The 12,843-nt window shown below is 47.9% G+C and overlaps 1 protein-coding gene across 1 annotated transcript in view; it reads right to left on the reverse strand.

Annotated features, from left to right (window-relative positions):
- Positions 1-12,843, reverse strand: part of LOC139275695 (splicing regulator RBM11-like) — a 33,137-nt gene that overhangs the window by 14,646 nt on the left and 5,648 nt on the right. The window contains exons 2-3 of the mRNA XM_070892872.1: positions 6,857-7,019; positions 2,694-2,775 (exon numbers count right to left, since the gene is read on the reverse strand). Coding sequence (XP_070748973.1) covers positions 2,694-2,775; positions 6,857-7,019 — 245 coding nt within the window. The remainder of the gene's footprint in view (positions 1-2,693; positions 2,776-6,856; positions 7,020-12,843) is intronic.

Consider the following 12,843-nt stretch of genomic DNA (forward strand, 5'->3'; position numbering starts at 1 on the left):
CACTTCCTGTGGCAGCTGGTTCCACTTTCTAACCACTCTCTGAGTAAGGACATCTCTCCTTGTTTCCCTATTGGATTTATTAGTCACTACCTTGTATTTATAGCCCCTAGTTTTGGATTCTCCCACAAGTGGAAACTTTGGGGGGAATTTTAACCTTAAAAAAAAAAGGGTGGGTTTGGAGTGTGGGGCTAGTGAAATTGTTGAAAATGGGATTCCAAACCTGAACCTGCCTCCAACTCGCCCAATTGCGGTTTTAACGGAGGCAGGATGGCGGGTGGAGGGCGCGGGTGACCAATCTGATCCCGGGGGCGGGACGTCAATTTAAATATTATGAGGCTGGAAGCCTCTTCTTTAACCTCCATTTTGTTTTTAACTGCATGTGGACAGATTTCACACAATTCGTGGCAGTGACAGCAAGATGGGGACAGCTGGATCCAGGAGGTAAATGCCTTTATATCTTCCTCCTGGATCCAGGGTCCCTGCCTAACCTCTCCCTGTAATTGGAGCCCCCCTCCCAAGGCTTATGATCACCCCTCCCCCCCCACCCCCCCAAGGCAGCTACCCACCCCCAGCTACTACCTGCCAATTGTCTGTAATGTACTTATGAATGATTCCACGAGGCAATGTGTTGTACTCAAACTGTAGTGACCTTGGTCCTTTATTCGTAACTCCAGAGTGAGGCACAAGCATGCTGAGCAGCCTTTTATACTGGGCCCTGCACACCTATGCAGGTGACTCTCAGGTCTCCCACCACAGTGCCCTCTGGTGGACAGCCTTTGCCTGTGTGGCCGCAGGCCTACCTGCCCGCAGCTGGTCAGCCTCTCACTCTGGTTGGCTGACTGCGGGCGGGAAACCACACGCAAATCAGGCCCTGCCACCCCCATCCCCAAACCGCCTTCCTCCTTTAAATTCCGGCCAATACTCTCCACAATAACCTTGTCCAACCTATTTATAATTTTAAATACCTCAACAGGTCACCTATAAGTCTTCACTTTCCCAAAGATAAAAGCCCCACCCTGTTCAATCGTTCCTGATAGCTGTAATCTCTCAGTTCTGGTACCATCCTTGTAAATCTTTTTTTAACACTTTTTCCAGTGCTTCTATGTCCTTTTGCTAGCGCGGAGACCAGAACTGTGCATAACATTCTAAGTCCGGCCTGAGCAGGGCCCCAAAGATCTTTATCATAACTTTTGAATTCTATACCCCTAGAAATAAATCCCAGCACATTGCTAGCATTTTTAATTGCTTTGCCGAGCTGCGATGCTGCTTTTAATGATTTGTTCATCAGTATCCCTCGATCCCTTTGCTCTTCTACCACATTCAGTTTCTTATCTTCTACGGTGCAGGTAATATTTTTCCTACTAAAGTGCATCAACTCTCATTTATCGATGGTAAACTTTATTTGCCATTTAGCCGTCCAGTCTGCAAGTTTTCTAATGTCTTCGTGTATTATGTTGCATTCTTCCTCAGTGTTAGCTATACCCCCCCCAGTTTGGTATCATTTGCAAAGTTTGATATTGAGTTACTTGATCCTAAGTCCAAACCAGGAATGTAAATTATTGAAAACAGTGGTCCCAGCACTGAGCCTTGTGGAACACCGCTTTCTTCCTTCCTCCAATCTGAATAACTACCCTTTACCCCGACTCTCTGCTTTATATTTTTTAGCCAATTTGCTATCCATTCAGCTACATGGATATCACATCTGTTTATAAATAAAAAGGGTAATGAGGGTGGGCACTGTTTGTGTGATTACACCCCTGCAAAGCTCCTGATCCCGTCTACTGACAGACTACGTTGAGCGTGAAATTAAATTGAGCCCTGTGTATGGGAAATTCAAACTGGGGAGGGGGGAGGTGGGGTATAACTGACACGGCGGAAGAACGCAACATAATGCAAGAGGATGTTAGAAAACTTGACTACTGAGCAGTTCAGTGGCAAATGAACTTGACCATAGGTAAATGTGAGGTAATGCACTTCAATGGCTGCAAAGCGCTTTGGGACATTATGAGGTTGTGAAAGGCGCTATAAAAATGCAAGTCTTTCTTTCCATCATACCACATCTATGTTCCCAGGTCCCATCTCCTGTGTTACATTTTCTGACATAATTCATTGTGAACCGATTTTCCCCAGTGCTGGCTCAGGTGCAAATTTCTGTTAGCTGATGGGAGTCGGACGCAACCTTTTTTGATTTTCAGAAAGCAGCACGACAACTCAACTTAACAGGAGATGGAAATCCTGTGTGCTGTAATGACCCTGAGGGACTGCGCTTTGGCATGGTGCAGTCGTGGCTCTTCACATCCCCGGGAAAGGAAAGGTCGGGACTTTTCTGTCCCCACTTCCATCAACAATGGAGAAGTACCTGGCCTTCAATCAGTGCCTCGTGACAGCAGCACACCCGAGATAGGAAACTAGTGACAAAGGGTTATTGAACCCAAACCGGCTCTCCAAACGATATTCCAACACACTCTGCTGCCAAAGAACCTGGGTAGATATTTTAATTTGATTAATACATATTCCCCCCACCCCACACCCCTCTCTCTCTTCTTCTCCTGAAGGTGCCGGTTCTTGCACTTCCTCATACGTCAGCCTGGACAGGCTATTGGACTGTGGGAGGTACCACACCTGACACTCTCTTGCACGTGCGTAAAGACATCACCTTTTTTTTGTACCGACGGCCAAGGTTCTTACTGTACCTGCAGTTGTCTTGTGCTGTTCGGCATAGAGTGCTGTCCACTGCCGGGGGTGCCATGCTTGGTTCCGCTGTATGGGAGCTCCCTGGAACATAGACACACACAGCTGCACTGTTACCTTCTCACAACACAGTGCTGTCACTAAAAACTTATTAATGGTGGTGTCGGTTACAATGTGCTGTCAAAAAAGCTAAAGCCGCTATGCTTGAATTTTGCACAATGCCTACTTGCGTTCTACTCTTATTTCATCACCTCAAATTGCCCCAACCACCAAGTTTGAATTCCTTGTTTCATTACCAGACTGCAATTTTGATCATAAGATGAATTTGGTCTGCTCCCTCGCTTTAGTTAGCAGCCTTTGATCGAAAAGAACTGGCTTGTTACAAAGTCGAAGCTTTGTACCTTTAACAGAGATATACAAAGAGTTTGTGTCTCTCAGAAGACTTTCCGGATATTTACCATTGCATTTGTGACATCTATTCCCTATTGCTTACTAGTTTTATATATATGTATAGGATCATAGGCACAGGAGGAGGCCATTCAGCCCCTCGAGCCTGTTCCGCCCTTTAATTAGATGAATACTGATCTGTACCTTAACTCCATCTACTCATCTTGGTTTTGTAACCCTTAATACCTTTTGCTTAACAAAAATCTATCAATCTTAGTTTTGCAATTTGCAATTGCCCCCAGCCTCGACAGCTTTTTGAGGGAGAGAGTTCCAGATTCCCACGGCCCTTTGTGTGAAGAAGTGCTTCCTGACATCACCCCTGAACGGCCTGGCTCGAATTTTAAGGTGACGCCCCCTTGTTCTGGACTCCCCCACCGGAGGGAATAGTTTCTCTCGCTCTACCCTATTGAATCCTTCAATCATCGTAAACACCTCCATTAGATTACCCCCTATATTTTTAACACCAACTTTATTAGTTGTAGGAGTGACTCAAAGTGATATCAGTCACGGAGTGCTGAGACAAGCAGGAATCCATAATGGTGCCAGCTAGTTTGGGTGCAGAAGGGGAGTGTAAGGGATGAATAGCTATCTCTGCAATAAGTATCGGAGAGAGATAGGTAAGTGAAGGCCATGTCAGATAGCCGCGGTCAGTCACGTAGAGGGAACAATGAACAAAGAAAAGCAGTAGTACACATGCACGCTTGGGGGGAAGGGAGCAGTCATCACTTGTCACAGTGACGCATCAGGCAATCGTACTAACTGTACGTAGATGGTATGTTAGGGAGACATAATCAAGTGTAATCAACCCTATAACGACACCGAGCACCACAGCTCTTTTGGGGCTTTTACCTAGTCTTGCTTAGGCTCGCATGAGCAGGCAAGACGAAATGCACACAGTGCCCGGCGAGTCCGTTGTTCGTGACTACTTGTCAGTACCAATCATACACACACATGTAATGGTTTATGTCACTATTTTGATCAATAATGGTGACTCAAATCAAGACATCTCAGTATTTCCTGGTCCGTTGCCTTATATTTAAGGGGAGAGTTATATGACAATATCCTATAAAACTATCCTATAAGCCCAACACGCTCAAGGAATTCAAAGCAATATTGATTTTCACACTGAATATAGTGAGTAGGTTACAGTTTTATTAAGTGTCAGCTTTGCTCAATGCAATCACTTTCATCTCTGAGTCAGGAGGTTGTGGATTTCGAACCTCACTTCAAGGCCAGAATTTGCCGGGGTGATTGCGGATGCGATCAGAGGCATGTCGGGTGGGAAAGTTGATATTTTGGGGGTGGTCGGGAACCTGCTGTCATCTCGCTCCCACACGCCTTTCCCTCGGGCGTGTTTTCCGGCACGGCAGTGACCCGACCGACAGAGGCAGGCGACCTAATTGAAATCATTATAAAAAAAGACTTGGATTTATATAGTGCCTTTCACGATCACCGGACATCTCAAAGTGCTTTACTGCCAATGGAATGTGGTCATTGTTGTAATGTGGGAAATGCGGCAGCCAATTTGTGCACAGCAAGCTCCCACAAACAGCAATGTGATAATGACCAGATAATCTGTTTTGTTATGTTGATTGAGGGATAAATATTGGCCTGGGACACCGGGGATAACTCCCCTGCTCTTCTTCAAAATAGTGCCCTGGGATCTTTTACGTCCACCTGAGAGAGCAGGCGGGGCCTCAGTTTAACGACTCATCCGAAAGCTTGTTTTCAAAGCCGTTCTCCCCTTGCATTTTAAATTACCATGCTGCGCGGGAGCCACGTCTGTCAACCTGAGGCAGGAGTTGAGTGGTCATTGCAGCAGCTGAAATATATTGGAAAAGGTCTCACCTGACAGCTGATCACTTTCCGCAGACAGAAGCTGTGCTCACTGTCTACCCAGCACAGAACCTGCAGGCTGCAAGTGTTTCCAGCAACATCTCACCTCATTGGCAGAACCTCTCTCACCACTGACGGATTGCTTCTGTCATCTCTAGCTCACCTGCCATCTACTCTATTAGCATGGATGTCAGAATCTGACCGTGATCAGCAGCACCAGGCACACCAACAGCACCAACACCACCACCAAACACATCTGCAATCACCTGATGGACATGGGCATCAGCACCAAAGCACATTGCTGTCCTGAAGGCCATGGATGGCCTCAGCATGACCAGATTTACTTAATTTGACGCTGTACACCCATATGGCTGCCACATGTTGGCACCACCCATACCAACACCATAAAGCATCCCTGCAATGACCAAGCGATTCCCTTCACACTCATCACGGTTGCTGGAGGTACTGTTATGTCTCACCAAGGTGCACTTCCAAAGGTGCACACAAATATGTCCAAGATGGGAAGGTGGTGAAAATAAAGATTTTTGGGCTGGATTTTAGGCCTTTCTGTTTTCGGGGCGAAAACGGAGGCGGGGCGGGCAAGTTACCGGCCGGGAATAGGTTACGCTTTAGTAAGGAATTCTCGCCATCTGCACCAGGGTGCTAAGCGCGATGGGAGGCGTTGTACAACTTTCAAGATGCAAAAATGGGAAACTTGCGAACGAAAGTGCCGGGCCATGTGTGCTCCGAGAGAGGCCTTGGGGCGGGGTGGGGGGGGGGTCTTAAATAAAAACACAAAAACATTCCCAAAACATTGCCCATGCCACCACAACACAAATTGCTAAAGAAATTAAAAGAACACACACTTGCACTTACCTTTACAGCACTTTACCTTCATCACCGCCGCCGGCATGACTGGACCGCTCCGGTTTCCCAGGCAGTCATTGCGAGGTGCGATTCCAGATCAGTCATGATCTTATTGAATGGCGGAGCAGGCACAAGGGGCCAGATGGCCTACTCCTGCTCCTATTTCTTATGTTCCAGGTGCACGGGTCGGGTTCGAGTCAAAACTCGGATGGTGTCGTAACAAGAAGCGTTGCGGACTCGGTGCAGCTCTTCCCCGACAGTGCTGCTAAGCGCCGCCGTAAAACCCGACCCGAGGATCGCAATGGGCCACAGGAGACCTCACCGTTGCATTTCACGCCGCTCCAGAGCGAGACTCGCAGCACAAAGGACCAGAAAATCCAGCCCATGATGTTTGACGGCACATTAACGGAAACTTTACATAAACATTGGATAAAAGTACTTCATTGGCTGTAAAGCACTTTGGGATTCTAGAGGTCTTGAAAGGCGCTATAGAAATGTAAGTCTTTCTTTTTTGACTGCTAGCTTTGACCTGTAGTTGCCCTGTGCTACACTGACACTGCCACCTGACAGGGAAGGAAATCATGTTCTCTAATTGCAGTAAAACTGAGCCTAGTTCTGGTTTCCCAGGCAGTCATTTCCCAGTGAATGGCGGAGCAGGCTCGAAGGGCCAAATGGTCTACTCCTGCTCCCATTTCTGATGTTCCAGGTGTACTTGTAGCAGCACTGGGCAACTACAGGCCAAAGCTTCTGGATCCCTGGCTAATAGTCAAAAAAGACTTACATTTCTGTAGCGCCTTTCCCAACTTGTGGGTTTCATCAAGATACATAGCGTTCACAGATTGCTAAGGTCTCCGGAGTTGCAATTCTCCAAATGATGGGTTGCTCGGAGGGACACGGGAGAGAGCCCGGGGAACCCAACCACCCGTCTTGTGCTGGGAAAAAAACACCAGCACAAACCCGTTCCATGCCAACGAATGCTACAGTATTCATTAAAATGCACAACCGCACAACGTACCAGAGCGATACTGCAGATTTAGCGGTCTACCGTATAATCGGATTCCGTTTAGCAAGGTAATGGCATACGGCACGGACTCTGTGTGCTTGAAGCAGACGAATCCATAGGTCTTCTGTCTGCCATCCTTGTCTTTAGCTATGTGTACCTTGGTTAATGGTCCAGCCTGCAATCACACAAAAGCACCAGTCATAAGCTGTACAGACTTTAATCATACTTCAGGCTGATTTTAGAATCAGAGGGCCCCGAGTTTGGCCAAACCTAAGTTCCACCCATGTACCGTCAGAAGGATCGCCAAGATCCTGATGGTACTTTGGGTGGAAGTTTGATGGAAAAATGTGGAAAAAATTGCCCGGCGGAAAGAAATGTGCTATACTAGCCGATTCTGGGCGGCAGCGGGCGGTAGGTCGGATTCTGGCCGGCAAATGCGATCCTCGGCAAAGTAACGCCGAGGATATAGTTGGGCCCAGGGAGGGGGGAAAACAGAAAAAAAACATTTCATAAAAAGGAAAAAAAAAACTTTTACAAATCCTTCAGAGGACAACTAACCTTTTCTTGCAGGTCTTCATACTTACCGTTCAGGTAAGGCCTGCCTCCACACGGCAGTCTCTTCTGCTGCTGGAATGGAGGGCCATCCGGACCAATCTGGGGAGGGAGCAGGTGAGAGGACTTTTGTTGGCGTTGCATGCCAGCGCACGCTCCCCAGGGGTCTTCTCTCCCCGCCGGCGTGAGGGCCTCACCAAACTTGCTCGGAGGGAAGAGCGCCCAGTAAACAGCGAGACCGCCGAGAAAACTCGGTGGCAGCCGACAGCAAGTACACCAAACTTGGACCAATACAATCTTGCAGCACAGAAGGAGGCCATTAGGCTCATCGAGCCTGTGCCAGGTAATCTCAATGAAACATACAAGATTCTGAGGGGGATTGACAGCGTAGATGCTAGAAGCATGTTTCCCCCTGGCTGGAGAGTCTAGAACTAGGGGACATAGTCTCAGGATAAGGGGTCAGCCATTTAAAACTGAGATGAGGCGGCATTTCTTCGCTCAGAGGATTGTGAATCTTTGGAATTCTCCACCCCAAACAGCTGTGGATGCTGAGACATTGAGCATTTTTCTAGGCTGAGATCGATAGATTTTTGGACTCGAGGGGAATCAAGGGATATGGAGATTCGGCAGGAAAGTGGAGTTGAGGTCGAAGATCAGCTGTGATTTTACTGAATGGCGGAGCAGGTTCGAGGGGCCATATGGCCTACTCCTGCTCCGAATGTTCTAACCAATTAGTCTCACTCTTTCCCCATAGCCCTGCAAATTTTGGTCTTTCAAGTATATATCCAGTTCCCTTTTGAAAGTTGCTGTTGTTATACAGCTTCACAGGCAGAAACCCCCCCCTTCTATCCAGGTTTCGGACAATCCACACAGTACTGGCATGGGTGGTGGAACGAAAAACCTTAATGGGTTTTACGCAGCGAGTTGTTGTGATCAGGAATGCGTTACCTAAAAGGATGGTGGAAGCAGATTCAATAGTAACTTTCAAAAGAGAATTGGATAAATACTTGAAGGGGAAAATTTACAGGGCTATGGAGAAAGAACAGGAGTAATTGGATAGCTCTACCGAAGAACGTGCTCAGGTACGATGGGCCGAATGGCCTCCATCTGTGCTCCATCATTCTATGATTCGAAAGGAATTAGACATGTTTACGTCAGTATATGGGATTTAGCATTATTAGAAATACAGCGAGGGAACACTGTGGATAGGTGGGCTAGATGGGCCGAATGTCTTCCTCTGCCTAACTGTTACTAGAGCACGGAAATTCCACACGTTTTTAATTGGGCGTTACCCATTGACACATTTTCAAACAGGATATTTCATCATAGGCAGTCCCTCGGAATCGAGGAAGACTTGCTTCCACTCCCAAAGTGAGTTCTCTGGTGGCTGAACAGTCCAATACGAGAGCCACAGACTCTGTCACAGGTGGGACAGACATTCGCGAGGGATGGGGCGGGTGGGACTGGTTTGCCGCGCGCTCCTTCCGCTGTCTGCGCTTGCCCTCTTCACGAATTCAACGCCCTCCCGGATGCACTTTCTCCACCTCGGGCGATTTTCGGCCAGGGTCTCCCAGGTGTCAGTGGGGATGTCGCACTTTACCAGGGAGGCTTTGAGGGTGTCCTTGTAACGTTTCCGCTGCCCACCTTTCGCTCGATTACCATGAAGGAGCTCCGCATAAAGCATTTGCTTAGGGAGTCTCATATCTGGCATGCGAATTATGTGGCCTGCCCAGCGAAGCTGATCGAGTGTGGTCACACTGCATTTGAAGGCTCATCGAGGAGAGTGCAGTGCATAATTGGACTGCTGCAAAGAGTGCCAAACATGACTGCACTGAGACAGAGGGCTGCACCCAGGCTCTCCGATGACTCCCTCCATTTGCTTCTACCAATGGAAACAGTTTTCCTTTACATGCTCTGTCCAGACTCCTCATCGTTTTGAACACCTCAATCAAATCTCTTCTCAATCTTGTCCGCTCCAAGCTTCACCAGTCTATCCACGTAACTGAAGCCCCTCATTCCTGGAATCATTCTCGTAAATCTTTACTGCACCTTCTCTAAGGCCTTCACATCCTTCCTAAAGTGTGGTACCCAGAATTGAACGCAGTACTCCAGTTGGGGTTGAACCAGTGTATTATTACAGGTTCATCATAATTTCCACACTTTTGTACTCTATACCTCTATTTATGAAGCCCAGAATCCCGTAAGCCTTTTTAACTGCTTTCTCAACCTAACCTCCACCTTCAATGAATTATGCATCCGTGCATCTCCTTAAGGGTAGTACCATTTAGTTTATATTTCCTCTCCTCATTAATTCCATCAAAATGCATCACTTCACACTTTTCTGCGTTAAATTTCATCTGCCACATGTCCGCCCATTGCACCAGCCTGTCTGTCTTCCTGAGTCTATCACTCTCCTCCTCACTGTTCACTATTCTTCCAAGTTTTGTGTCATCTGCAAATTTTGAAATCGTGCCCTGTACACCCACATTCAAGTCCTTAATATATATCAATAAAAGCAATGGTCCTAGTACCGACCCCTGGGGAACACCACTGTAAACCTTCCTCCGGTCTGAAAAACAGCTGTTCACCACTACTCTCTGTTTCCTGCAGCTTCGCCAATTACGTATCCATGCTGCCACTGTCCCTTTTATTCCATGAGCTTCAATTTTGCTGGCAAGCCTAGTATGTGACACTTTGTCAAATGCCTTTTGGAAATCCATGTGCACTACGTATTACTCTCATCAACCCTCTCTGTTACCTCATCAAAAAACTAGATCAAGTTGGTTAAACACGATTTGCCTTTAACAAATCCATGTTGGCTTCCCTTAATTAATCCACACCTATCCAAGTGACTGTTAATTTTGTCCCTGATTACTGTTTCTAAAAGCTTCCCCACTACCAAAGTTAAACTGAAAGGCCTGTAGTTGCTGGATTTAACTTTGCACCCTTTTTTGAACAATGGTGTCACATTTGCAATTCTCCAGTCCTCTGGCTCCACCCCCTGTATCTAAGGAGGATTGGAAGGTTATGGCCAGTACCTCTGCGATTTCCTCCCTCAATTCCCTCAGCTTCTGAGGATGCATGCCCTCCCTCAATTCCCTCAGCTTCTGAGGATGCATGCCATCCACTCCTGGTGATTTATCTACTTTAAATACAGCCAGCCTAATACCTCTTTATCAATTTTTATCCGATCAAGTATCTCCACTATCTCCTCCTTCACTGTGTCTATGGCAGTATCTTCTTCCTTGGTAAAGACAGATGCAAAGTACTCATTTAGTATCTCTGCCTCCATGCATAAGCCTCCTTTTTTGGTCCCAAATCGGCCCCATCCCTCCTCTTACTAACCTTTTACTAGTTATATGCCTATAGAAGACTTTATGTTGGTTGCCATTCTATTCTCATACCCTCTCTTTGCCCCTCTTATTATTTTTTCCACTTCTCTTCTGACCTTTCTATATATAGCTTGATTCTCAGATGTAGTAGCAATCTGACATCTAACTCATCTCTTTACTCTCCCACAGGTCCAAGAGCCTCCTCCCTCACTGTCCAGGAGGAAGAGGAACATGACTCCTCAGAGGAGGTTCTGAGGGTGCACCATCACCAGATATAAGTGCATCCAGCACCAATACTTCCACCTCGGTGTAAGTGGTGTTGTCACCTGGTGTCTCACAACTCACAGGTGAGCAAGAGCAGATGGTGGAGACAGGGACAGCAGTGGAGACTCCTCGCTGGAGGGTGCAGAACACTCCCAGCTCTGCTCAGCTGCATGCACACGGAGCCTCGGGGGGGGGGGGCCATCCAGAAAGAGGGCATTCCGGGAGGTGCAGAAAGAAGTGCAAGAGGCTCTGGCAGGTCTTGTGACCGTGACGTCTGCAAATGTCCAGAGAACGGAGGACTCCATCTCTAACATAAGCACCACCGTATCACATGCGACTGTAGGCTCTTCCATGGATAGGATGGACACCAGCATGGAGCAGCTAATGCGCCACTCACAGGAGCACATAGCCATCTATTCTCCATAGAGACAATCAATGGAGAACAGATGGCAGAGGCTCATTGACGTCCTCTCTTGGAGGGATGTCAACGTAGAAGTGGTTACCTCACTGCTGTGATGGTGAGAGGGGACATGGAAGTGGGGGCTCCTCTCAAAGTGCTCACACTTCTCCCCCGTTGCCCCTCCCTCCCAGTCAGAGTCCCAGATGCCCCCTCGGATCGCGATGGCTGAGTCCACCCCTGCACAGTCGCAGGAGCAGCAGACTTTGGCGCGGCCATCAGAGTCTCCAAAACCCAGAGATCCTCCGCCCAAAGGATCTGTGCAGTTGCAGCAGGGAAGTGAGCAGTCTGCCTCTACCTCCGCTGAAGCCACAGGGGTAGCACCTCGGAGAAGCACACGTAAGAGAAAGATGACACACAAGTTGATGCACAAGGGTAGCCACTTGGGTGTTTTATTAAACGTTTCTGTAAGGTTTCTGTTACAATGATGTCACAGATAAAAATCTTTATTTTCAACTACTTTGCGGTCATGGACAAATTTGTGTGCACCTTTGGAAGCGGCTTAGTGAGTTGGAGTGAATGATGAGACATAACGTTAGCTCCAGCAATGGTGGTCAGTGTGAAAGGAATGGCTTGGTCATTGTAGGGAAACTTTATGTTGTTGCTGTGGGGTGATGCTAACCTAGCGCAGCATATGGGTGTAAAGCGTGAAGTTAAGTAAATCTGGCCGTGATGATCTCGTCCCTGGCCTCCCGGGCAGCAATGTGCTCGGGTGCTGGTGGAATCTGGACCGCAGCTTCCTCCTGATTCTCCTCCTCCTCAGTGCCTTGCTCCTCATTCAGTGCTAATCCTTGCTGTTGCCCTATGTTGGGCAGGACACAGCAGACCACGACAATTCTGCAGACCCGGCTGGTGCGTACTGAAGGACTCCTCCAGATCTGTCAAGGGATCTGAAGCGCATTTTCAGCACGCCTACTGTCTGCTCTACGACACATCTGGTAGAAAGGTGGCTATCGTTATATCTCTCCTGCACCTCAGTACTTGACCTCAAGGGTGTCATGAGCAATGCCTTCAGTGGATAGCCCTCGTCTCCAAGCAGCCAGCCGGTGGAGCGAAGAGCTGAGGGAGGGTGGACTGGCGCTGGATGAAAGAGTCCTGGCAGGTGCCAGTGAATTTGGCGCACACATACACGATGATCTTCCTATCGTTGCGGACGAGCTGCACACTGAGGGAATGGAAGCCATTGCCATTGACAAAGATTCCTGGGTGAAGTGCCCTGATGGCCACGTGTGTGCAGTCAATGCCCTGCACCTGTCGGAGGCCAGTCAGAGTGGTTGAGGACTTGGGACTGCCACATTTTGACAAGTCCAAAGGCAGATTTGAGATTGCTGGCATTACATAAGATAAGAAGTAGGAGCAGGAGTAGGCCATTTGGCCCCTCGAGCCTGGCTCTG

This window comes from Pristiophorus japonicus, chromosome 11, assembly GCF_044704955.1.
Source record: "Pristiophorus japonicus isolate sPriJap1 chromosome 11, sPriJap1.hap1, whole genome shotgun sequence".
In the NCBI taxonomy this organism is placed as follows: Eukaryota; Metazoa; Chordata; class Chondrichthyes; family Pristiophoridae; genus Pristiophorus; species Pristiophorus japonicus.